The sequence below is a fragment of the Parasteatoda tepidariorum genome, chromosome 3, assembly GCF_982258835.1.
Source record: "Parasteatoda tepidariorum strain Cologne lab strain chromosome 3, Ptep-v5.0, whole genome shotgun sequence".
Lineage (NCBI taxonomy): Eukaryota > Metazoa > Arthropoda > Arachnida > Araneae > Theridiidae > Parasteatoda > Parasteatoda tepidariorum.
Genome location: NC_141757.1, coordinates 57,169,873 through 57,197,832, shown reverse-complemented (window position 1 = coordinate 57,197,832; position 27,960 = coordinate 57,169,873). Strand labels below are relative to the sequence as shown.

Sequence of the window (27,960 nt, the reverse complement as noted above, 5' to 3'; positions counted from 1 at the left end):
TCGCAGTTTCAGAAGATTAATTAGATTCGTTAACTGTGATTGTCATTGTATCGACGTCCTCCCGGTGTAAACAAACTTGTCTGCTAATGCAGTTTATATTATGAAATTGGTTTTATTTAATTTCTTTTAAATAATTAAAAAATGGTGATCTTTTACTTTTGTCTAATAAATGTTGCTGTTTTTTATACTGAAGCTCTAGGTATTTTTGCTATTTAATACGATTGTTATTAATTTTATTTAATTACTATATTTTATTAATTTGATACTATATTTTATTGATTTTAAGGATATGTTTTATTAAATGGAATTTAAAAGCGATCTAAAATAATGATATTTAAAACTGCCCAAGAGCTGGTACTGTATTCTTGCTGGTACTATTTTAGGCTAATATTTCGTTGAATTAAAACCTGATAAATTAGTTATTGTAGGTAAGTTTAGATATTTACAGTTAAGGTTAAGATGTTTCTTAAAAAAATGAGATATTGTTAAGATGTTCCAGAAACAGTACCGCTATTCTATTATTGACTTTAATTGAGCATTTGTTTATAGTAAGTTGTTTATTATCTGATTTTCGCTAATATTTCTAAATGCTGGTACTATGCTGGCTGGTGCTGGCTGGCTTCTTCTATGCATTTTATATTATAGGAATTACATGTAAATAAATTATATTTATTTGATTATTATTATTTTTTATTAGCATACTTATTGCCTTAAATGTATGGCCTATTATTTGAAAAAAATTATTTTCATTCATATTTTTAATTTATTTGTTTTATTACAGGCTCTTTCAAATCTTCAGATAAAAGTAGTACTGCATCAAATACTATTAGGGATAGAAGCCATTTTGAGCATGCTTTTAATATCAAAAATATTCAAGATGTCTATGGTAATGATTTAACTAAGAACACTCTTGAGAAACTCATTGAAGTATACATGAATTCAATTAAGCCTCTAGAAGTAGCCTATAATTTCAATGATTTAAAGCATCATGTGATGAATGGTAAGTAATTTTCAAGTAATAATCCACTCTTCTCAAAGAAATACCATTGATTCCATCAAACCTCAATCCAATAAAAGTTTTATTATAGTGTATTATAGTATATTCAGCAAATCTGAATATAATACTTTTGCAAATTTTCAATTGAAATGGTATATATTGTACGATTTTCAAAAATAATAAATTTGGCTAGACTTGTGCATTCTATTTTAATAATAAATTAGTAATTATAACTATTAGTGCCACATTATTAAATACATTGATATTCATATTTGAAATAAGTCAGAAAGTATACATACAAGTTTTTAATTTATTTCTTCAAGATATTAGGGATTGTTTTGACCCACATTTGATTGAATATTTCCCTTCTTTTTATTTAGATATACTGTATGCAAGACAATAAAGAATTTTTGTTTGTGCAAAAAGTTTTAGAAAGTGTAGTAATCTGTCTATCTGTGGGTGTCTATAAATTATACCCTTCAAATTTTCAAATGATACCTTTATTTATATACAGTCGGACTTCTATTTACCGAACTTCCTTTTTACGAATTTTTCTATTACGAATTTTTTCGAGGAACCGAGAACATTTGTGAAATTTCTTCGTAAAATAACTTCCAAATGGCAAAGTGAATTTTCTATGTAACAAACTGTTCATTGAAATCCACTTTCCCTATTTTCCAAAATATTTCGTAGCATTTCAAACTTGTTAACGCATTTTATGGGGGAAATGACCTTGAATTAATTTTCGAAGCCACTGTTTATGAAATGTATTACTGTTTTCTCTAAAAATTATCTTAGAGAAAGCAGTAAATTCCCTTTCCCTCTTTGTTTGCATTTCAAACGAAAAACTCAGCTCAAATTAACAGATTTTATCCATAGCAATTAAACTTAAGAACGCATGTGGTAATGTATGTTTAAAATTAATTTTATAATAAATGCAGCTATGATTTTATACATATATTTAGCCTTTTTTTAGTTGAAAATGTATATAGCATGATAGTTTAACACTGGATAATGTTTTGCTCTATTCTTGCTCTCCATGCAGATTTCTTTTATGGTTAATATTTATAAAATAAAGAGTAGATGCTAGTTTAGAGAAAAAAATGCATCAATTGCTATTTTAATTATGTCTAGTGTTTATGAACTTAAGACGTGTTTTGTGTTGTTCAAGTATTTTAAAAGGTGATTTTCTATTTAACGAATTTACCAGATAACGAACTAATTATCGGGATTTAGTGACTTCGTTAAATAAAGGTCCGACTGTATTTATTTTTTCACTAAAAGAGTACACTAAAGTGCCAGAATTTTCCTTCTGTATTACACGTGTACAAGAGTTTTACTATTTCTTCCGGAGAGTAAAAATTAAGATTCTTAACCATCGACCATCTTTTATGTCTATTAACGGCACTGATGATTGTATAAAGAGAAGGAAATATTCTTAAAAAGTTGATTATATTAGGTTGTAGAAAGTAAGTTTTTTTTTAATAAAATAAAATGATTTGTTTTATTATTTTACAATAACTTTTATTATGTTAATCATTGAAATCTATCATACATTTGTATTGATCCCCGACAAGTTCAATATAATTAAGGGCTATTGCATTTATTAAAAATATCTTACATAATTAAAGCTTTTTTTTGTTGCTATTTTTCAGAAGGTGAAATATTTTCTTTACCTATGATTTTACTTCTTGGACCTTGGAGTACTGGAAAATCTACTCTGATTAATTACATTTTGGGAATTGAGAATTCTTCATTTTCATTAGATGCTGGTAAAATTTCTCTCTATTTATTATGCTTTTTGTAAATTTTAATAATTTTAGGAAGTTAATAGTGAATAAATAGTTGATCATGAATATGTAAAAGTAACAGAGATCTCCTTAAAAATAAAAAAGGGCAGGGGGCTTTTCAAAAAAAAAGAGCACCTTCAATTTTGAATCTTACTAAATATATTAAGTATATCTAGCTAGATTAATGCCCTTCAAAATAGAAATAAAAATACTCAAATAAATATGAGAAATAATAGTATTTAATATTGACTTAGCCTAAAGATAATTTCTATTAGTTATGGTAATCTGAAGTTCCAGGTTTCTGTTACTGCTGCCTCTTTTCTTAGAATAAAAAGAGTTTTTTTTTTCTAATTAAAAAGAAAGGCAGCATTTTCGAAAAAAGGGCAAGGAGGGTACATTTACTTCTGTGAAAGAGCAGGCAGGGTGGGCCCCCCTTCTAAAAATGTTTTGGAGAACATTAAAAGTAATTCATTCATTATTTTTTTACTATGTTATATATTTATTTTTAATTTATTTAAAAATTTTCTTTTATTTTTAATTATTTATATTTTAATTTCTGTTTTGGGTAAAAACTTTTTAGTATAGGTGTAACCTTTGGCAACTGTAATGTTCCCACAATACCCTCTAGTAGCTTTGTCAAAGGATCTCAGAATCTTGAAAATTATTTAGTAAATAAGGATTTATACATACTTTTTTTAGGAAAGTTCCTTGGAGCTTAGTCCCAGTATTTATCATTTAAAAATTTTTTTCATCATACTTATTTTGTATGTTGAATACATTTTAAAATAAAAATTTTGATATAAAAATTTTAATTTCATATAAAATTTTGCAATGAAAATTTAAAATAAAAATAAAATAACATTTGAAAGCAAAATCTATATGATTATGCAGCGTCATGGGAAGTTTAATGCTTTATCCTAATGGCTTTATCCCTTGAACAAGGACATAATTTCTTTTTAATCTTAAACTCTACATTTTTTTTAACTCTATACTCTGATCTGGATTGTATATATTACTTTTATAATGTGCAACAAGTAAATAGGAATGTCTGGTACTAGTATTTTTATAAGATCAAATTTATCATGACATTTTGAATTACTTTTCTTTGATAATGGCACAAGTTAAATTGATTGATCAGTTAAATGTAAGAAACTTTTAAAAGGATCAAAGTAAAATAGAATATAATTTTTGTTTGTGCATTCTTGTTTTAAAAAATAAGAAGAAAGTAATTATCTATGCAATTTTGTTATTTGCAATAGAAAGTTTTATTTGGCACAATTTTTTGAAAACACTAGTTTGAAATTTTTATTTATGTAAATAATATTAATTATACCCTTCATGGAAAAAATTGTTTTTAAATAATTCATTATTTTTGAAGGAGTACCTAAATTATTTTTGCTCAAAACACTTCTGAGACGTGACCCTCATTAGAACTGTGTAGCTGTACCATTTTAATTTTATGTTTCTTTTTTTGCAAGATAGTGAACTCAAACAAGTTTTCTTAAGTTGTTATTATTAAAAATTATATTCAAAACTTAAGTGCCAATACTAGCAATATAATTTTTTCTTTCACGTTTTATAGCTTTATGTATTTTAATTAATAATTTTGTTGGCAATATGTTTCTGTAATATCAACATATTAAATTTGTAATATATTGCATTTTTAGGGGCTCAGCCAACTACTTCTGATTTTATTATGTTGAATTATAGTGAAGAACCAAAAACTGTTGATGGAAAAATTTTGGTTATGGAGAAAAGTTTTTCATCTTTAGAAAAATACGGCCAACCTCTTCTTGAAAGATTAAAAAGTTTGCAAATCCCAAATCAAATTTTAAAATTGGCAAGTGTTATTAAATTTTATTTCAACTAATATTTTTTAGACTTTGGTAAACAAATACTTATTTTGCTCATAAAATGGTAATATATATTTAATAATAGATTAAAATATATTCATGAAATAATTATTCTAAAAGTTATTCAAAAATAATTTTTAATTGGAAAAAATACAGAAAATGTAATGTTCTTTTATTTAGCCCCTGAAACAATTAAAAGAAGTCATTCCACAAACTATAGTATGTTACATACTTAGTGATATAATGAAAAAATAAAATTTGTTAGCTTATTATCTATATATATATTTCTTTTATGTGGTAGCATTAACTCATGTCTATCTATTGTTATTATTGTCTATCTGTAATTATTAATAATTTTTTCTATTGTCTCAACTATCTCTGTCTAACAGTCATTAAATCACACAAACTACAGAAGTATGTTTTTAAGTAGTGTTAAAAAATTACTTAAACCTTTATTTGTTTCGATTCATTCTGTTAGGTTGTCTTAAGTAACAATTTAAATATGATGAATAATTATTTATGCATTAAGTATTTATTTAGAATTACTTTGTATTCTTATAGAAATAAAAACTTAGATAAAAAGTAATTATTTAGACTTATTTTTGATCCTTTCTGAAATAGCTGCAGAAATTTTAAATATAAACAGTACCGCATATTGTCATACCAATCATTGTTGATGGAGCTTGCCATTTTTGAGCAATAGCATATGTATGTTATGCAATACTAAAGTAATGGCTCAAAAGATGTACTCCTTAATAGAACATTTGAGATAAGTTTTCTATCTTATCTCACAACAGAGATGAAAATTGTTTTCTTAGTTCTGCTGCCTACTATGCTGAAATGTCATGGACTCATACTTACAGTGATTTGTGTGATTTATGACTGCCAGACAAAATTTAAATTTTTATAAAAATTCAATACACAAAGATATGGCAATATCATAAAATAATAATGACATAAGGCAATATCAATAAAATAGTTCAATAAAATCGAAAAATAGTTAAAATTTAATCAAAGTACTTCCATGAGGGTAACAGATAGGCAGTTAAAAAATTTGATTGATATATTATTTAAAACTTATTATGATGTTAAGATTGGAAGATGGGTTGTACAACATAGTTGCAGTTCTCAATTGTCAATTATTTATTTGTATTATTATAAAGCACTTTTAGATTCATGTATTTATATTGTATGTCCAAAAAAGTTTTTCTCTCATACCAATTGTATTCTGAGAAATGTTTTATCTATAGGTGAATTTTATTGATACACCAGGTGTTATTGAAAACAAAAAGCAACAAGAAAGAGGTTATCCATTTATTGAGATTTGTCGATGGTTTATTGATAGGTCAGATCTAATTTTCCTTGTGTTTGATCCTTTCAAAATGGATATTGGAGCTGAATTAGAAGAAATATTCCTGCAATTGAAAGGCTATGAAGCAAAGGTATAATAAATTAATGTTATTTTTTTTTTAACTTCATCATTTTTTAAGGATCAGTGGAATTAATTAAATTCAATCCAGAATAAAATAATAACTCTGCTACTTTATATCTTCCTTTTTAATTCAAATTGATTAAAGTCCTCCAATTGTTTTAAATCTTCTCAGGATTCAAGGTTGAAAATAATTCCTATCATGTGTTCAGAGTTAAATTAAAAAACTAAATGAACTCATTGGTTAAAGTTAAATGAAAATGCAATCAAATTTAATTAAAATAGTTTTACAAATTATAATTTCTTTTACATTATAAACTTAAAACATTTTCTTAATATTGCAATTTATAATTTTAAGAAGAGTAATTAGGTTATTGAGTTTGAATTCAAATAGAATAAGATAATCTCATCATTTTTATAGTTATTTAAAAAGATCAGAATAAATTAATCCTTTTAAATTTATTGTAAAACTAGCTGAACAATATTTTTCTTAATTTCTTGCTGCAGAAATATATACATAACAATAAAGATGATTTAAGGCTTACAGACTGCTCAAAATTATTCCAAGTGCATCTATTTTTTAGCATTTACTATATTTAGAAGTAGATATATGCAGGGATAGAAAAATTCTGTTGTTAATTCATTTTCATAACTAATAAAAAATTAGTTTTAGTTTATTACAAAATGTTATCATAACTATAATTTTTTTTAATAATAGGTAATAAAAAAATTAAAAACTTCATTTAAAAAATATATAAATTTTACTTTGGGATAACTTTGGGACAAGTGTCTGAAAAATTTAAAGTAAATAATCTATAATACTATCTGTGTCTTTCTGAAGCTGAAAATTTAACTGTGCTAATAAAACAGTATACTGAAAATATAATTTTTTTCCCAATGAGCTGCACAGTCGGTCTTGCCGATGAGCAGACCTAGTGCGTTCTCTAGAGGTGGTATCCACTCTTTCAGGACCACCACAATGGGTGAGATACCGTTAGTTGGTCATGTTAATTTGGACGTCTAATTTCTGCCACACTAGATGGCAGCACCGAGACTCTATTTGGATGCTAAAGTGCACTAAGAATTTAATTTTGCCGGAAATGCCAAGAACCAATAAGGCACTCCAGGGATCTTTTACATGCCGCATAATCATACGTCATGGCCGCTGAGGATTTTCTGCATCCCGAGAATCCGGTGTCTGGGCCGGGGCTCGAACCCGCAGACTTGGGCTCAGAAGGCCGACGACAAACCAACTGCGCCACCCAGCCACTTACTGAAAATATAAGAGTGCTAAAAGTCTGTGTTTTTCAAAGTGCTTTTTTCAGAATATCCTTATGAAAGTTTTTTCTTTCTTTAAAAATGTAGAATATGCATACAAAAAAGAAAATAAAAAGTTGATCAAAGTATAACCATTAGACATGATTCAACTATGTTTTCTTGAGAAAAAAAATGGGTAGTATACCAAATACAAGTTAGTTTTTAGAGGTTATGTAAAGCATAAATATTTAAAAAATCCTGTAGTATATTATTTAAAAAACATTTTTATATTTATTTCAGTTAATAAATAGTTGAATTGAATAGCATTTTGTTATTGTACACTTTGGAGCATTAAATGTAGAAACATTACAATCATCGAATCACTAAGAACAATTTATGATAAACTGAGATTTCATGATGATCATAATTAACATGTTTTTTTTTGTTGTTGTTTTGTTTTGAGAGCAAAACCAAGTCAAACATTTTGAAACTAACATAACGAATGAAAATTTTTGTATTCCATTTTGAAATAAGATAAACATTTAAAAGTTAAAACAAACTTGACTTTTTATTTTTCTTTATCTAATCAAATCTTAAACTAGTTTTCCGAAATTTATTTAGAATTGTTAATTATATCAATATTTAAAATTCATTTCGGCAAAACTTTTCGGGTTTCTCTTATATCTCAGCTTTATTGTTATGATTTAAGTAAATTCTATGTTTATTTTCTCATTCATTAAAGATTTGTTTAAGCATGTTTTAGCAGCTTTAAAAATACATATTTATGATTTCATTTAGGTTAGAATAGTTTTAAATAAAGCAGACACCATTAACTCTCAAGAACTGCTCCGTGTTTATGGAAGTCTATTTTGGAATCTTTCACCATTGATCAATATCACTGAGCCACCAAAAGTATATGTTAGCTCATTTTGGTCCAAACCATTTCAGAGTATGTCAAAAGAGTACCAAGATATGTTTATTCTTGATGAAGAATCTTTGCTTAGGGATATTAATGAAGTAATGGCCAACAGACTACAGAACAAAATTGCGTTTCTTCGGAGGCATGCAATATTGGTAAGAAACCACGCTCTTATGATAGATAAGTATGTAGCAACTCTCTCTCAACATAGATCATTTTTTCAAAGTTCTAATGATATTGCTCAATCTATTGCTGAGCATCCTGGTAGTTATAAAATACGTCAAAAAGTGCTATCTTACAAAGATGTTAGCGAGAAGGACTTGTTGGATGATTATTATTATGAATATTTTTTTACCTTACATTCTATGGATAGTTTTATTTCATTATCAAAACAATGTGGGTTTGTTTCCTCATGTCTCCTAGATGCTATTGAGAAAGTTATTTATGAGGAACTGCCTGCCCTTGTTAAACAGGTTGAAGCAGTGCATTCACTCTTTTTGTGCTATGAGCAACAAAGCTGCAAAAGTGTGTAATTTAACTGCTTATTGTAATATTCAAAAAGCTGTGAATAAAATAGTGAGTATCCAAAAATTGACCGACAGTTTAAAAAATCAGTTAAAGAAAAATAGATGGAGATTTATGGTTTGTTGTATTCTGTATAGAAAACTAGATACTCTTTCTAAGTTTAAAAAATTAATACCAAAATTTATCAACAGATGTTACTGCTAATTGCGAAAGCTGTAAAACAGAGTTTTTCCAATAATCTACTATTTGCAATAACAACGTGATGCTGTCTATAGTGTGATCAAATGTGTAAACATTTTAGCTGCCAGAACAAATTTTTCAAGTGGAATAACCAGACATGAAACAAAAAACATTCTTCTATAATTTTTCCAGTTAGAAATGCCATCTGTTGACAAAATCTATTGCTAAATTTTAAAGTTAGTGAAAAAAAAATTTTTGGTGTTCGAAGCACAATACAGCAAACTATATGTTCTGTTTTTGTTTAATTAATTTTGAATATAGTCAGTACAAGCATAAGCTTGTAAATGTTTAGTTTTTATATCTATACTTTTTAGTTGAAATGAAACTTTAATTCTTTTGATATTTTTTAAACCAATTTCCAAGCTTAGAATTGGAATTAACATTTTATTTCATTAATGGTTTCCTTTTAGGGGTTTCTTTTTTTTTTATGTGAGTTAATAATTAGGAAATAGATCTGGTGAATAAATAATACAGATCTTTCTTATTGTTACGTTTAACCTATAAATATTTTTCCATTTTCTAGATCTCTATCACTGTCTAGGGTGAAAAATCGTTTTGACTTTTCGTAATTTTTTAAATTATTTCATTGGTAAATTAATTAAAACTTAACATTTAGATGTAGCATTTATATACAAAGAACTTTAATTGATAATACTGCCTGGATAGAACGTTATTGATTCACTTGCTTTTTGAATGCTTCAAAGAATTTAAAATCACTTTAATTCTCTTGTTAATCAATTTTTAACAAAAAACACCTTTAAAGGTAAGCATTGAATTGTGCTGAGCATAATCACTGTAAATTGCTATTAAATATGCTGGTAGAACTATAGCTTTATCTTCACTAGAAATCTTATTACTGGAAGATATATGAATCATCTTAAAAACAAATATTATTACTCACTTATTACAATGTTTTACAGTAATCTAAACATAAATAAATATTTGTTATTCTATTTATTATTTTGATTTTCTTAAAAATAAAAGCATTAATTTATATAAACAATAATGCAAGGTTATTAACAATAATGCTGAAAGTCATGAAATATAATTTTTTTAACCTCACACCGATTAGTCACAAGACTGGTTGCTCAGACTGGTTGGCTATTAATGCTTTTTAAAAATCATAATTGGACGATCGAGTTCAGCACAAAACGTGACTAAAAGATATTTGAGTATGACTCAGAGATGAGGTGCCAAAGTGCGAGTTGCACACTTGGTGCTTCCAAAACTGAAGAAGGTGTGGGCGAGCAACTCCAAAATGGAAACAATGTATATTGTCTTTTTCAATGTAATAGATCTACAATGGTGTGGTTAAAAGAGTTTTTATTTCAAAAAAGGACCATCTGCGCCGCGATGGCTCAGGGGAAAAACGTTGGCCTTCCGATGAGTCGAACCGGGTTCAAATCCCAGTCGATACAAATTCCGCATCCGGCTTGCACCGACCACAGTGGTGACGTGAAATATCCTCAGTGGTGGACGGATCATGGGTTAGAGTTCCCTTGCCATCAGGCTAACCGTGGGAGGTTCTCGTAGTCTTCCTCTCCATGTAACGCAAATGCGGGTTAGCTCCATCAAAAAGTCCTCCACGAAGATAAATTTCTCCCAATACTCGATCCTGGAGTTCCCTTGTCTTCTGGATTGGGTTCAAAATTACAAGGCTACGGAGTTGAACATTAGTAGTCGTAAGCCCATAAAATTGGGTTGGCTGTTCAACGACGGTTATAAAGTATAAAAAAAGGACCACCGATGCTGCTGTAACTGCCTTTTTTATATAGGTGCCTTCTACATGGATTTTTGGAAATGTTAGGAAAAGGGTCATTCTTTTATTATTGCTGCTACCTGGCTTCTGCGGCATGATCATTTTCAAGCAACATGCCTGTGTCTTTTAGTGAGTTCCTGGCGAAACATAGCATTATAATATTGCTGAAACCAAGCTACAGTGCAGATATAGCCTAAATTGACTGTTACTTTGAAGAAAGTTTATTTTGAGGCTTTTTATTGGGTGTACCTGATATGGAGAAAGTTGTAGGGGGAAATGTTTAGGTGCTCATTAAAAGAACTCTGGAAGTTATTAAAATGTTTTATTGACATCATCAATTTGTCCTTTTTAAAATAAATATATTTCTTGACTTTTGGGAGATATCCTGCATTTAATTATACAACATTTTAAGTTACAAGATAGTAATTATGTTGGAATAACTGTATACTTTTAAGAAAAGTTGCATGATAGCTATAATTACTTTTTTGTTCCAACATTTTATTTAGTAATAAAGTTATTGCTATGGGAATAATGATTTATAACACTATTTTGTGACTGAGATTGCCAATCTTTTTTTTATTATCAGATAAAATGTTTCATTTTAATTCCTATCTTAATGGACAATGTAAGTTACAAATCCAATTGGATGAAGAAAAAAACAAGTAAAAATATTGAAAAAAGGCTTATTTAAACACTTTAGACTCTTAAATTTACATAATTCCTTATATTGAAAATTATATTAATTTCCAAATATTTTTCTATCTAAAAAGATAAGAATAAATGAATTTTTCTTTTTTTATTTTTTATTAAAAATTATCTGTTAGCCCTGCAAGTAAAGAATTTCTCAGTACCTACATTTTATAGTCTATTTGCTGATAAGCAAGGGGGTTAAAGTGAACTTTAAACCCATATCATTCTTATAAATGAAATTTTCTTGTAAAATTAAATTTATTTGCATTATGAAAATATATATATTTTTTATTTTGTTTTACATTCTCTACTTATTGACAATTGTTTTTACTGTGATATGCAGAGTGTTCAATATTGAATGGATAGTTTTTAATATAAAGTGAAGTTTATGCTGATCTTTCTTGAGGAAAGTTCATTCAGACTAAAGAACTATGATGTGTGAGTATAATGATAGAATAGGATGATGACAAACTGCAATAGATAACACTTGTTTTTGAGTTAAAATTCATCATGTATTGATATAACCTTAAACATAGTTTTGGCTTCTTGTTGTTGAATCACAAGCAAGGGAGTCTCTTCAGGTAGCTAAATCCCTATATCCGTAATGTTAAGGTTAAGTCCCCGACCCCCCCCCCAAATACGGGTATGCGGGGAAAATTTTCAATTTGTCGTCGTGACAGTCTCCCACACAGCCAGAGGTGGACGAAGAGTATCTGGCACACGCACCAGCCGAGAGCCCCGGGGAAGCCCCTCCATGGCATTTATTTAGAACTATAGTACTATTTTGGCAACAGCCCAGAGGTAATCGGGCAAAAATACAAAAGTAACAAATTTACTTCAAGAATTAAAACGTTTTACATGTATAATAGTTGTGATTATTCCGACTATTAACTAACAGGTGAAGTTAAACAATATCCATATCCATAATGTTAAAACTCATCCTTTTAAATTAAAAATGTAGGCTTGATATTTTTTCTAATAATAAAATTTTAAAAAATTTAAAATACCCTTTATAGTATAGTACCTTATTCTACCATATTATGTATCGTACCCTTTTAAGATTTTTAATTTAACCTTTTTAAGAATTTGTTTGAAAGATGCTCTTGCTTGGTATTTTACAAGGATTTTTGAAACAAGACCATTATATTAATGAATATTTTTAAATGATTATTTAAGCCAAAGATATCTTAGAAATTAATCTAAATTATGTTAAAAATATAAGATATCGAAAATCAGATTTATTGGAGCCAGTTCTGTTAGTGAAATTTGCAGTTTTGCGAAAAAAGCTTTGAAAAATAACAGCAGTGTTAATGGGAGGTGCAAAGAGTTTTTTAAAAAATCATAAAAATACTTCAAATGCATCTAGAACAAAAATGAAAAGTGCTTTAGAATTGTTTGAATCTGAACTGCATTTGGAAGCAAAAAGTGGGATCTGTGACTTTTGCAAAAAAAACTTTTAGTTTGGCATACTTTAGTGCATTAGTTTTAAAATTGTTTACTTCTTCAAGTCTTCTAAAAAAAATTTATTTCCCCATTTCTTCTTTTTTTTCCATTTCTCCTTTTTTTCAAATTCTTCAAAAAATGTATTCAAGTAAGATTTATACTTGCAACAGGTTGCTTATAAAAATTCGTGTAAAATGTGATTAAATTTTTCTGTGTTACCAAAAACTTTGTTTTAAACTACATTTTATGAATTTTTTGTCCGATTGTGAATTCGTTGATTTTTAAGTGACCAAAATATAAAAGAACAAACAATTTTTGTTATCAGTTACAACAAATACTACTGCACTTCTTATTTATAAGATTGTGTTCTTGTAAAAATGTTTACTTCATTCATGAGCACTTTGTATTTTAAAAATATGTATTATATATTTTTTGTTTTGTGTGTCATCTGTGATATTTTAAGATGTTTTTAATTATGTTATACTAGGTTGGTATTAGCTATTATAATTTTTAAAATTTAACAATGTATATTTTATATAAATTTATATTATTTTTTCTCATAATTTATAAATTTTGTCACACTTGAATTTGTTTTTATTGCAAGATATTAAGTTAAAAAAATATATATGTGATTATTTCTTTTTATGTATATCTGTGATTTCTAAAAACATGTGATAAAGTTTTTTTCATTTCATTTGTGTTCTATGCTTTAAGTGATTAAGAGTTAAGCATTGCTTTGTGATTTTAAGGTTAAAATATCAAAGCTAATCAAGGTGAATTTTTTATACTTATTTTAATTTAAAAATATTATTTTTTATTATTAAAATATTTATTAACATTTTTTGTCAAATTTACTTATTTTTAAAAACTTATTTTTCCACAACTTAAATGTATCTCTCTAATGGTTTTTCAAATGAGAACATGTTTCTCCCCTATCAGCATGGGGAGAAAAATAATAAAAAAAAAGTGGTAAAATTTAGATTTTTTTTTCCTTGCATTTCTATTTCATGTTTTAGGTTAATGTAATTTTTTTTTTTAAATTTTAAAGTGACTATCATATACATATAATTTTTTTATTTATCATTATATTTTGAAAGTATTTATATTTATTTTTCCAAATTTACTTATTTTTAAAAATTAATATTTTTTTATGTGATATGTGTTTTTGTGGTCGTTTTTCCATGGGGGAAAAAATGCAGGTCAAAATGGGACTTTCTATGTCTATGCTGGCCTCTCTTTAGTCCTCTTTTCAATGTTTAATAACTTTGTCTAAATAGCTATTGAAAGTAATTGTGTGTGAAAAATTTCTAAGTGCCTGTTCATTGCATTTGTGATCAAAGCAATAGCTTAATAGTAGAGATCAGTATTTTTCAACTTGACAAAATAGTAATCAACTATGTGTAAAATTCTCATAACTAAATAGTTCTTTTCACAAAATCTCTTATACGTTTTGAATGTACATTTTAGCTGGTAAAATTTAAATTTTATTAACTAGTTAAACACATTATTTTGAGCACAACTCTTTCTAACAAAATTTTAGCTTTGAGCTTGAATTGGGGTGTCCATGTGTGCTATTATATCCTCATATTAATTACAAAAACTCTAAACTTTATTTTTAACAAATTGCAATGCATGATGTGAAGAGTCTCTTATTTGTTTCATTTACAATTTGCATATTTTATAGCCAAGATAGTGGTTCAATAGTGGTCTGTGTTAGAAAAAAAAATATTAGCTCCTATTTAGATGAAGAAAGCATTTTTTAAATTTTTTTTTATTTTGATGCTGAACAAGCTCAGTGGTAATACACTCGACTCTTTTTAATTCAAACGTTGATAATTTGAACTATTGAGTATTTTGGTTAAGCGATCCATAAATACTTTACATTCTGTTTAAAATAGTATTTTTATAATTTATATATTTCAATGTTGAATACTATATCAAGAATCCTGTGATCAATTAGTCATGAAATTTAATTTGAAAAATCTTGTTTTATGATATATTGTGTAGATTTTTTTATATTGTTTTAAAAACTCATTGTGTTTTATATATATTTCAATTTTTATTGCATTAGGTGACTATTAATTTATTTGTACTCGTATATTGAAGCTGTGTATAATGCACATGTTTAAATTATATTCTATCTCTAATAAAGCTATCAGTATAATCATATTTTTTTACCTTTTTTTCACTTCAGTTAAGTTTATTCTTAAGAAAGTTAATATTTTTCGGTAGTTTTTACTAATAAATTTCTTAAATTTAATTGTGATATATTACTCTGAAGTTGAATTTTGGTGGCATTGGAGCAAAAATTTAGTAGATTTTAGTACTTGCTATCTTGATCAACCTCCAATCAACACCTCATGAAATAAACATTTTGAATCTATTTCTAAAAAATTTTCATCTCAATGGAATAATTAGTATAATTATCATACTAAATTTATTGCATATTCAATTTAAATCTGATTTTATAAAATTTGTGAGAGTTTTTTAAAGTTTAATTTGTGATAACTTCCTTAATAATTATGACTGGACTATATTTTTTTTATCAATAATTCTTTTCAAAATCCTTTTTTAATAATGTATCACAAAATAAACTATTTTATTTGCAAATTCAAAAGTAATGACTCAATTCGTTGATTTTTCTTTACCAGATTAGGTTTCAGTGAAATTAATTGGGCATGTATTTCTCATTATCTTTTTTTCTTCTTTTTTTTGGAATTCTTTCCCTGTTTCAAAATAAAATAAGAAGAAGCGGGACTTGATGTGGGGCCCTAAGTATCGTTATAAATAGTAATCGATGTCAAAATAATTACCTATAGCATAGTAATGGATAATAATGACTAATATAAACTATAAGATAATAACAAAATAGACCATACATAATGATATTTTTGTATTTCTTTCAATGAAATACATGGCAGAAAATAAACCAAATAAACGTCTTTAGAAGGACAAAAAAAAAATATAGCAAATGGATATTTTTGATTACGCAATGGTGGAATTAATCTCTAATCTATAAAAATAAAATCATGGCCGATTTTAACTGTGAAAGTTTATATAGCTACTCTTTAATTTGCAATATTCAATAAGAAAAGCTGGATATTCTTGTAATGTGATTATGTTATATTGAACTGTATTACGTATTTGTTTACTAGTGTATGTTGGAACTAAATTTTCGGAAGGAGTTGCAAACAAGCAAGCTTTGCTCAAAGATAATCTTTTTTTTTTCTTCTACGTCTTGGAAAAGACTAAAGACCAGATCTTCTCTCTAGTAGCCCAATACAGTTCAAATCTGTTAAAAAAAAATTGTCAACTTGAATTTCATATTACTAAGGACCGAACATAATAAGCAATAGTCAACATTCATAAAGTTCATCTTTGTACTCAGAGGGCTGTTGAAGGAAGAAGAGGCAGCGATGCTGTGTAGTTGCCCTTCCCCCCTTCTTTAAATCTATCACAGATCTTAAAGACTAGACCTTTAATAGACCTTAAAAAGTCACGTAAAGCAAAGAGAAGTTTCACTCTTTATCATTCTTTTTTATTTCATTACAGATATTAAAATATTAACAGGGACAAGATGGCTAAAGTTATCAGCATCCAGCTTTAGCTAGTTCATTTCCAGGAATGTCCTTCTGCCATTCGAGACAAAGAAAAGCTTGCCTTTTCCAATAATTGGGAATTTTGATCAAATATAATTATTTTGAAGGGATTTTAATTTATCGACTATGTCAACCTTCATCTATCAAAAGATACCTCAATATAGAATTAAAGTTAACATGTCTTATATACTAGTGAATTGATATTTAATATTTATAGTGGTTGTTACGCAACAGTACTCCCCTTCCAGAATTTTATCTGTGATAGAATTCGATGAGCGAATACAACTAGTTTTTATTTCACTTTTGCTTATTATACTTTTTCTTCATTTTTTGTTTATAGCATTTCGCTGATTATTTTTTTTCCTTCAATATTGTTTATTGACCGGGAGACTATTCACTTCACCGGATTTTTTTTTTTTGAGCAGTATATTTTTAAGCAAATCAACTGTTTAATGTGGACCATTCATCGATGTTGGTAAGTACATATCACGACCGCAGGTCACCATTGAAAGGGATTTTAGTTTATCGAGTATGTCAGACTTCATCTATCAAAAGGTACCTCAATATAGAATTGAAGTTAACTTGTCTTATATACTAGTGAATTAGCATTTAATATTTATAGTGGCTGTTACGCCACAATTTCAGACTCCGAGATTTGAATCTCTTGACCCATTAGTACCCCTTTTGTTACAAAGCTTACCACCATTTTCAAGTAATACAAATTCAAACTAAGATTGATAGTAAGACTTGCCTGGAGATGATTTAAATTGAAATTTATGGTACAGGGTTTCCAACTTCTCCACAATGAGTGAACTTTTAAGGAATGGATTAAAAGCTCTGCACAACGACCTTAGTGTTTGCCCATCCTCTTCCCTAAACACAACTATTTTTGGAATTTGGTGGCAAATGGAATCCGCATCTTTCTAATGATTGTTTGTGATGAAAAAGTCAAATTTAAGCGAAAATAATGTTATCTTTGTTTTAAAATTTTTTTCTTAATGTAACAAATTACTTATCTTCTTAGGTTGACAGTACAAAAGAGCATTGTTTAAGCATACAGTACAAAAGGAATTTGTAGATTAATTACTTATTCGCCCAATTTAAAAGAACCTTATATGTCTTTCATTTTTTTTCAAATGCTCTTCATGTTGGGTTCTTTAACTATTGTAAACTCTGGTGGTGCTGTGTAAAAATCATACCCTTCTAGATATTGGATTCACAGGATAATACTGATACAAATTAAAGCATTCCAATTTTTGTAATGTTCAAAATGTATTATAATAATTTAAAAACCACTAAATAAAAATAATCGTACAATGTTGGTTTAACGCTAAAATTAATTAGCATGATTACCTTACAAGTAAGTGCTGTCTATAAGTTTTTAAAGAATTTAATGAAATGTTAGTAATTTCGTTTTGAAATAACAGGCTTCTCCTTTGCGCTATTTAAGATCTGAAGTGATTCGTTTAGAGTTTTCGCACCCTTCACTCCATTAAATGTACTATAAAGAGAATTTTTCATATATTTGGTTTTAAGGCATATTGTATATCCTTTAAGATTTCAAATTGAATAAAAATTAAACAAAAAATAATAAAAAAAAATAACAGCTCCATACTATTCACTGTAATGTGAAACTTAATGGTGACAATAGTTGCCGAACTTTGTAACAGAATTGAAATTTATTTCTCGATATGCCTAATATAATGTAATAACATATCTCGAATTTGTGTATTTATTTTTTAATTATATATTCGTGTTTTCCAATGTGGTAACTTATTGGTCAAAAGGTTCCTATATTCATCTTTAAAAAGAATTTAACTAAGAGAAAAATCAAAATTTCTTTATTATTCGAATTTATTGTTGACCCCTTTGGAGGCATCCTCCTTTATGAAAACGCGGGTCAAGTTTACAAAATAAAAAGAGCGCTTTAAACTCCCAGCTACCTTCCTATGGAGACAAGATTATTGCCTTTCTTTTGCATGCGTAGAAAGGTATAAAATGCATTGTATATACAGGTATAGGACAAAATAATAGGAACACCTGTGAAAAAATGAAAATATTTTATTAATAAGGAGTTGGGCCACCTTTGGCCTGAATGACAGCTTGCATTCGACGTGGGGTTCACAAATAAAGATCTTGAACAAAGTTCATTGGAATTTGCAGCCATTTCTCTTGCAGGGCTGTCTCGAGATCAGAGAGTGTGCGTGGAGGAGGAAACCGAGCACGAACTTTTTTCTCCAAAAACCCCACAAAGGGTCAATGATATTGCGATCAGGGGACTGAGGACAACACGTTCGAAGGTCCACTTCATCATTATGCTCATTTAATCATGTTTGAACACAGTGAGACGTGTGAACAGGGGCGTTGTCATCTTGGAACACAGGACGTTCTCCCGGAAAGAGAGTATGAAGCATAGGGTGAAGATGATCTGCAAGAATGCTTTGGTAATGGTCCCCTTTGACCACCCCCTCAAGACAACGAGAGGCCCCAATCCACGGACAGATATAGCGCCCCACACCATCACAGAACCACCTCCATGTTTCACGGTTGGAATCAAGCAGTCAACATGAAATGCTTCTGCCGGCGTTGGCCACACGAACACACGTCCGGTGGTTTGGAATAGTGTAAAAGAGGATTCATCAGACCAGATGACTTGTTCCCATTGCAGTTGTGTCCATTTTAGGTGGTCTTGGCACCACTATAGTCTCTTCAAAGCATTCCGCTCTGAAACTAACGGTTTTGGAATAGCTACTCTACCATAAATGTTAGCAGCATGCAACTCCCGTTGAATAGTTTTTATGGATACAGGGTTCTGAAGGTGGGTATTCATCTCGGGTGTTATCACCGGCAGTGTAGTCTTGCGTTTTCGAGCGACTATCCTCTTCAACACCCGTCTATCACGGTCTGACAACTGCCGCTGTTGTGCCTCGCCGAAGAAACCTTACCCAACTTTGTGTATGCCGACAGAGTCCTTGATTCAGTGGTCCTTGAAACATCTACAAGGTTCGCTGTTCTGGAAACGGACGCTCCAGCCAGGCGAGCTCAGATTATCATGCCTCTTTTAAGGTCAGAGAGGTCGGACATAATCTCGTTTTGCTAGAAACAGATTTTTCTCATGCAAATCCCACACTGCCAAGTGCTAGACAGACACCTTGCCTTTCATCACCACTAGGTGGCACATTCTTGCGACGCGTGCCTGCCGCTTATTGAACGATCGAGAACGACTCCATTCTTTCACAGGTGTTCCTATTATTTTGTCCTATACCTGTACATCATTGATGTTTTTTTAAAAAGTAAAGTACAATTGTCCGGTATTCCTAACACTGATAATTTTTTTAAGTGTAAGAGTCATTGCCCGATATTTCCTACACTGATTTTTTTCTTCTAAATTGTGTATAATTCATTGCTACCTCTAAGCACTGAATACAATAATAGAAAATAAGTGAATGAATGTAATAATAGAAGATGAAAATTATTATAAAGTGTAGTTAGCTCGAAAGGTGGAAATGCTTTTCAATGCATTTATTATTAGAAACGTAATGTTTTATTTTCGACTTCCAAATTCTGAAATCTTAAATAAATTTTATGTGTTTGTTTCAGAAAAATGTCTATATTTATCCCATTCCTTTCTTCCTCCTCAAAACATATGAATTAGTTCACTCCAATAGGGAGTAGTCTTGGAATTAAAGGAGTAACGCTGCACGCATGTTGTTTTTGTAATCTTGAGACCCGAAGGTATCCTTTTCCTTCTTCTATATTTCTTGCGTTTTCTTTCCATCAGACTTGGATTAAAACACCGTTTGATCATCTTACTTAAAGTTTGTATAACTATGATTTACGTTTAGCGCAGTATAGCCACTTTCTGCCTTTTTACAGTTAAACTCGATTTTCGTGAATCTCAAAAGAAAGTTAAGCACTAAAATCTTGAAGATATGTTTTTCAATATAATAATTCTTATATTGATAAAATTATATTTTTAAGCATTATTTTTTTTTAAAAAAAAAAGAGTCATAAAATCTAATAAGAAATGAAATTTAAAAAAAAAAAAAAACGGTCGTTAAAAAATGGGCATTTTTAAAATCGTTTTCTAATCTGAAATTTTAAACTTTTGATCTTAAACAGCTGCTGTCACCAAACATAAACATTCATAAAACATTAACTTTTCCAATCTATAATACACAGCTTATAAGAATAAAATAGTTAAACAGAATAAACGTCTTAAAATGTAATAAAAAATAAGTTAAAAAGTTTTGCAAGAAAGGTGTAATTTCAAAATCGTTTTCTAATTTTAAATTTCTAACTTTAGTTTTTAAAAGGCTGTTAAAGTAGATTTTTTTTTTTTTTTAATTTTTGTAACCGTCGTTAAACAGCCAACTCAATTTTTGAGCATACAACTGCTAATGTTCAACTCCGTAGCCTTGTGATTTTGAACCCAATCCAGAGGAGAACTGGATGAAATATTAGGAGAAATTTGTCTTCGTGGACGACTTTTCAATGGAATTAACCCTCATTTGCGTTACATGTAGAGGAAAACCACGAAACTCTTCCACGGTTAGTCTGACGGCAAGGGGTCTCTAATCCATAATTCGTCTACCACTGAGTATATTTTATGTCAGTTCTATAGTCGGTGTGAGCCGGGTGCGGAATTCGTTTCGACCAGTCATCGCTGGGATACGAACCCGGGGCACCACCTCATAGGGAGACGAGTGTTCTTTCCCCTGAGCCAACACGAGTCTGTTAACGCCGATTATAAATATTTACAAAAACTCGTTTTAATATTTATTTTAAGAAATATACTAAAATAAGTTTCCAGATTTTTCTCAACCGATATGTCCGATTTTATTCTATAGCATAAATTGCGAATTGAAAAAATATGATGAAAATATGACATTTATTGAATTTGATGAAGAAAAATAATGTTCTTTTTCGCATTAAATATTATTTATGGATTAAATAACATATCTTAGAGATTATAAGTTATTCTTAAGCTATAGTTTTTAAGTTTGAAAAAATATGGAAACTATTATTTCTTATAGAAAATATAAATAAAAAGTCGTTGTTTTTTTTTTAATACTGGAACAACAATATTGAATTAAGCATTTTCAAGAACAATTCTCTTTTATTTAAAAATTGATTTACAATATTTTGTTAGTTAAATTAATTTTGAAATATTTCGTTTAGAAAATAGAAATTTAAGCGTTTGACATGTATTGAATCATTTTTATTAGTATTCATTTTAACTTACTGGAACAACTTCCTATAGTTACAACTTTTTACGAATTTTTTCAGAATTTTTAACTCACGTAAATTTTTTTGAATCTGTACGTAAAACATAAATTCATATAACTTATATTTCTCATATTATTGAAGTAAATTCCAACCTGACTTTCATGCGCAATTACAATCAGTTTTGCGTGCAAATCATATATTAGTTTGGATGCTATACAAGCTGTATAATGCAGTTTTGTTTTTCTCCGCGACGACTTGACAGGTGTTCATATATAGTTTCGTTGAGCAAATAAATTTTAACACGTCACTCCATTAACTTATTTTAGAAAAATAATATTTCAAGTTCAAGTTGTTTTTCTTTTCAATCAACTCAACAAATTGCTATACAGTATAAATAATAACCACTTTGCTTTTATAAATTATTTTAAAATAAATCATGCAAGCTTGTTAGTTTTTAAGGTACATGATAGTTAGGAATTATGTTAAAAATCTGATTGATATTAACTATTGTGTTTTTCAAAATTGAATAATATTATAATTGTAAATTTTTAGCCCCCTCTGATTTTCTTACATTATTAAACTAGCTGCCTGCAGTGACCAGCTGGTTTGCCTACACGAAGTCACCGTTTCGCGGTTCCACATTGTTTTCCGCCTTCACAGAGTCACCGCTTCGCTGCTCCACATTGACCTCGCTGCTATCGGTAGCATCTACATTTGTATTTGAGTTGATGCATTTATATGAAAGAAATAGTAGGAGTTTTGTTTTAAAAGTATTTATATTTTTACGTCAGTTTTCTTTGCTTTAATATTAACATCAAACACTGTTATCAATGATGATATATAATGAGACTTATTCTCTGCGACGCACATTTAAACACATTTTCAGTCTAAAAGATCAAAAAACTTTTTTTTTTCAATTTGAATAAATGGTGCTATAAGTAACATCTGTCGTGGAAAAAAAATATCACTCAGTGTCGTGGGTCTCGAATTTGCCTAAAATCGGCAAACGCCTTGAGGGAAAAAATCATTTTAAATTCTTTATTTATATGTTATTATTGCTTCTGTGGATGTGTAAAAAAGTTGAGATTAAGATTTTTGATTACGTATGTACTCTCAGTTATGTTGATCTCTCTGTTATGTTGCATAAAGTCCTTACTTAGTTTAAATAGCGTGACTCTTTTCCTTGCAACCTTTGTGCAACTTTCGATTTTGTTGAGCTATCGCCGATCACACGGATAAACCATTTTGTCACCATTTTGTTGACTAGTTTGAGCGGTGAGGTATCGTTGCACTTGATCTGTTATTTCTACTTAGCTTTTCTTTTTACTATATTTGTTTCATAATTTTAAATTAATAATGACAGGTTGTTGCGCACTTGGGTGTTCTAATAAGTCAAAATTAGGCTTTAAATTATATCGCCCACCTGTTGGAGATCAACAATAAAGAACGATGGAAAGTATGGCTTCATAGAATTTGCAGATATGAATTTACTCCAAACGATACTAAGTACGTTAAAATATTATACGGAGAAAATGCAATGCGATTGTCACGTTATGTTTCAAATCGCTCATTATTTTGTTTGATTATATGGAATTTTGCCTTTTAGTTTTAGAGAAATGTCTTTAGAAATGATATTGAAAATTTGAATTGCTTTGTTTTATTGAACAAAAAAAAAAAAAAAAAAAAAAAAAAATTGTGTCTATTTCAATAAATTAACTATTATGGCAATTATTTTCCCCTCTAAAGATATGTTATTAACATTATTACTGATTAATAAAACATAAAATTATTGAAGAATCAAATTGAATACAATTTAAATACATTTGTACTAATTCAGTAAAATATATATTCATTTTTTCTTTTATATGCCTCACAGTTTGATTGTTTAACTTTATCCAATTAGAATTAAGCTGTCATTTTTTTAAATATCAAGAATTATTTATTGAACTAAAATATTTACCGTGCAATATAAATACTCAAATAATGTATCTCAATCATGGAGAATCTATATAAATTAAATAGCTTTAACTCTTAGTTTTGTAATATCAATAAAATGACGATGATAAGGTAATAAAGATTGCTGTGTTTTAAAAAAATGTGAAACTTTCCCGAAAATATTAATGCTGTTCAAGTGAATTTATTGGTTTAAGATTTATAATATGTTTTAGATTTTAATTTACAAACACATTTTTATTTAATTTAGTATTTTAAAAACTAAACAGCAATTTTACAATATTTTTCAATTATGTTATTTACATCTAAAATTTTAATTAAGTTTCATTAAGTTTTCATTTTAAATTTGATTAATTGTACTTAAAGTTTGAGCAATTTTTTATTTTTTTAACTTATTTTTTATTTTTATAAAGGATTAAATAACAATTGGTATTGATTAAAAAGAAAAAGATTTGAACTATCGAGAAAAAAAACTTTTTTTTGTTGAACATTCTAATAATGTCCATAATGATTTAATCACAAATCATACCACCCTTTTAACCTCATTTAAAAACCAACTTCAAAGAGTTTAGGAAAAAAAAAGTTATTGCAGATTATGAAAGACGAAATGAGAAAGTTTTAACTCATTGATAATGTATTATTTTCTCTGAATAGAATGAAAATAAAACATATAATTTCAGAGGAAAAAAAAGAATTAGAAGAATAAATATTTAAGCTATCTTCAAGAATAGGAAAATATTGATCAATAAAAAGTGGCGTTTAAGAACAGAAACTCCGTTCTACAATGAGAGTTGCGGTCACAAGAGAGTTGCAGTTACCAAGATGGCGGCATGACGATACTTAATCTACGTATCCAAGGCTTCAAATATTACAGAAGGATTCCTTCCTTAATGAATTAAACCTTGCTAAAAATGAAACTCATGTTTGGTTTAATAGAGCTATAAGATAGCAAAATCACTGAGAATATAAAAGATATCCCAATACCACCGCGTAAAAGCAGATTAGGTAGTTGATCGCAAAAACATGCGTCACTCGAGTGAAAAAAAATCAATTTTTAATTAATTTATTTTTTTAAACTTTTTCTTTAAATTTCAGTAAGTTAAAAGTGAGTTTTGAAAGTTTTGATTATCTCTCTTGCTGAGCACCCCCTTTTTTTTGTTTCAAATTATAAAATTTTTGAACAGTTCAAAAAGCAATGTAAAATGCAAAGGAATAATCCCAATTTACATCTTTAAAGGTAATTATTGTTTCTTTCTTTTTTTCAGATATCAGGTTTGCAAGTTACGATATGGTGTTCAATAAATATTTTATTTCTTTTCAGTAAAAGATTCTAAAAAATTTGAAAGTTTCTACATAATGTAGATTTCAAATTTTAATATCCTATAAAAATTTGAGAATGAACAAGCTGCTATTGAATGTTTTTTACAAATGAATTCAACTTATTCAACTCAAAGCATCAATAAATGTGTAATAACTTTCAGAAAATATCAGTTCTCATTGAATTATAAATTTAATGTACTTGCACCTTACAAAATGCTGATAATATAATATTTGTTTAGACTATAACATTAATTAAACTTATACATGATATAGATTTATAATGTTAAATTCGTATAAATGAATAAAATTAATTGAATTAAATTTAATTAAGAAAAGAGAAACAATCTAAAACACAACAATACGTTAAACATGTAGCTATGCACATTCATAAATTTTTTTAAACTGAATTGACCTTTGTAATATAACTATCTTAATTCATATTTCAAAGATCAAACTAATCACGATTCAAAGTAATAAATCAAAATTCATAAAATAACTCCTAAAATAATTGAAAAGAAAAATTAAATTAGAAAAATTTTAAGCAACTTTTACGCATTGAAAGTTTTAGTATTTCACGAGAAAACAAAATTTCTATTGCATTTTTAAAAAATAAAAATTTTGCGCAGAAATTTCTTAATTTAAAAGAAATTTAAAATTTATATTTAAAAAAAAGTAATACGTTAATTCAGTTTTCAGAAATTAATTTAATCGCGATTCAAAATAAACAACCAAAATTCATAAAATAATTTAAAATGAAAATTTAATTAGAAAAATTTTAAGCGGCTTTCACGCATTGAAAGTTATAGCATTTCACGAGAAAGGAAAAATTCCTATTATATTTTTAAAAAATAAAAATTCTACGGAGAAATTTCTTAGCAAGAAAGAAAAATCAAGAAATAAAGTAGTTAAAATTTTTAAAAATCAAATAAAAAATAGCATCTAAATCGTGTCAGCGGGACCAGTTTGTAAAACATAGTTTTCTTTTATATGTCATTGAAATTTTAGCATTTGGTTGTGATCAATGCTGCGCAGTGTTGTTTAGATGGGCGAGGCAGATTTTTCGAAGACCTGTTATCTTTTGTGACTCTAGAAAAAAAAGTGTAATTACTGCAGGAGGTCAAAAAGCCAATTCAATCAAAAACTAAATAAACAAAAAAATTTAAATCAATATTTGTAATTTCTATTTATCCAGGATGCGTAGCGTTTTTAAAAAGTGCTTAAAGGTGCTTATTTTCGTTTTTTAAAAGCCCTTAAAGGTGCTTTTTTCATTGGGTGTTTTTAAAAAGTGCTTAATTTTCCCTTTTTTAAAATGAAATTTTTCCTTTACTATGTTCGAATTATGCAAAAAGACACAGTTCACATGGTTCTCTCCAATGTTTTCACAATTAATTCTACCTCAATCTATTTCGGCGTATTGTCAGTCCGTATCGTATGAGAACGCTACTCGTTTTACATGATTCAAAATTTTAAATTTTTTTGACAAATGTCAAAAACAATGCCAAAAGGTTTTTTTTTGTTTTGACATGACTGTCAAAACAAGATAAAACGGTCAATTGTGAAAAACTTTCCAACCCTGCCTAATTAAGATATTTTTTAAAGTGCTTCAAAATATTTTTGAGTGCTTGAAGAGTGCTTAAAAGGTGCTTATTTTTTGTTGAATAATTTGGCTACGCACCCTGTTATCTAAGGTAAGTGCAAATTATTCTAAGGCAAAAAATTTATTACATCCAAAAAATAAGCTTATTTTTTTTGTTCTTGATTTTGATTGTAATTGTATTTAAAACAATAAAATAGAATGATATTGATTTAAAATTTCATTAGTAAATTTATCATATCTATTCATACAATTGAATGCTTAATGAAATATTTTGCTCAAGCAAAATATTTACTTGTCAAGATATTTCCTTTCAAAATGATAAATGAAGTAAAATTAAACATTGATTGGATATCTGTGGACAGACAATGTTCAAAACATTAAACGGGCCACCCTGAATAATTTCTGATATAAAAACAAACTTTTTTTCACACCGGATTCGAACTTCTGACTCGCAAAATATTGTCTCAGTAGTTAGGTCAGAAGAGCGGTGCAAAGTTTGGACCTTTTAACGTTAATTTTACTTTTTGTGTATTTCGCCAAATCTCCAGAACTTTTTAAATGTATTGAAAAAATTTGGTACACAATTATAAAATTTGTCCATTTGTCTAAGGATAATTCTATGCAAAAAATAACTTTCAGTATAGATTTATTAATTTTATTATTTTATTTAATAATAGTCAAAAAAATTTGAATTGTGAGGTGTACAATTTTTTTAAAATAATTATAATAAATTTAATTTTCATATTGCTAAATACAAAATTTGAGCGAAATCAGTCGAATAGTTTCTGAGAAATTTAAATTTAAAAAGGTCTTATTTCTTCATAAATGTTTCAACCGATTGTACAATACGAATAAACGAATTTTGTATTGTGTACAAAAATGTTTGCACTAACTAACTATTTTGTTTGTAGTCACCCCGTCGAACCATTAAGATTAAGTCTTAGAACTTAAAAATTTGATCATTAGATCAAAAATAACTAAAAATAATAATAATAATAACGTTTTTTCCCCCTTCTCTCTGCATGCCATTATTTGTTCTATATCCCACACAATTCTATATAGGTCGTTTATTTCGCCCCCAAAATTATGAATTTAGAAAAATATATGCTATCACTTTTTTGTGATAAATAAATAAAATTTAGGTTTTGGGAAATTTTGGAGTGATACTTCCTTTCATTATTGTAACTTAATATACAAATATTCGATAACTAGACAAAAAGTTATTATAAAGGGTGAATTAAAGAAAAAAAACAATCTTTGTTTTTAAAACACTTCGAGGTTTAAAATATATAAAGGAGTTTTTTTCGGGTACGTAGCTTTCTTTGTCTCCCTAGAACAAAAAAAAAAATTCAAGAAAAGA

At 28.1% G+C, this 27,960-nt stretch overlaps 1 protein-coding gene across 2 annotated transcripts; it reads left to right on the top strand.

Moving 5' to 3' along the window:
- The first annotated feature begins 39 nt into the window (after positions 1 to 39).
- Positions 40 to 11,030, top strand: LOC107438726 (sarcalumenin). 2 transcript variants are annotated; one of them, XM_087159360.1, is made up of 7 exons: positions 40 to 199; positions 782 to 1,000; positions 2,653 to 2,769; positions 4,455 to 4,627; positions 5,891 to 6,082; positions 8,125 to 8,400; positions 10,786 to 11,030. In XM_087159360.1, exons 1-7 carry the CDS (start codon positions 142 to 144, stop codon positions 10,897 to 10,899), a joined length of 1,149 nt encoding a protein of 382 aa, XP_087015486.1. In that variant the 5' UTR covers positions 40 to 141; the 3' UTR covers positions 10,900 to 11,030. The 2 variants fall into 2 exon arrangements, with proteins under 2 accessions (XP_087015486.1, XP_015906551.2); XM_016051065.4 differs by lacking the exon at positions 10,786 to 11,030 and having other exon boundaries at positions 8,125 to 10,240.
- The last annotated feature ends 16,930 nt before the right edge of the window (positions 11,031 to 27,960 follow it).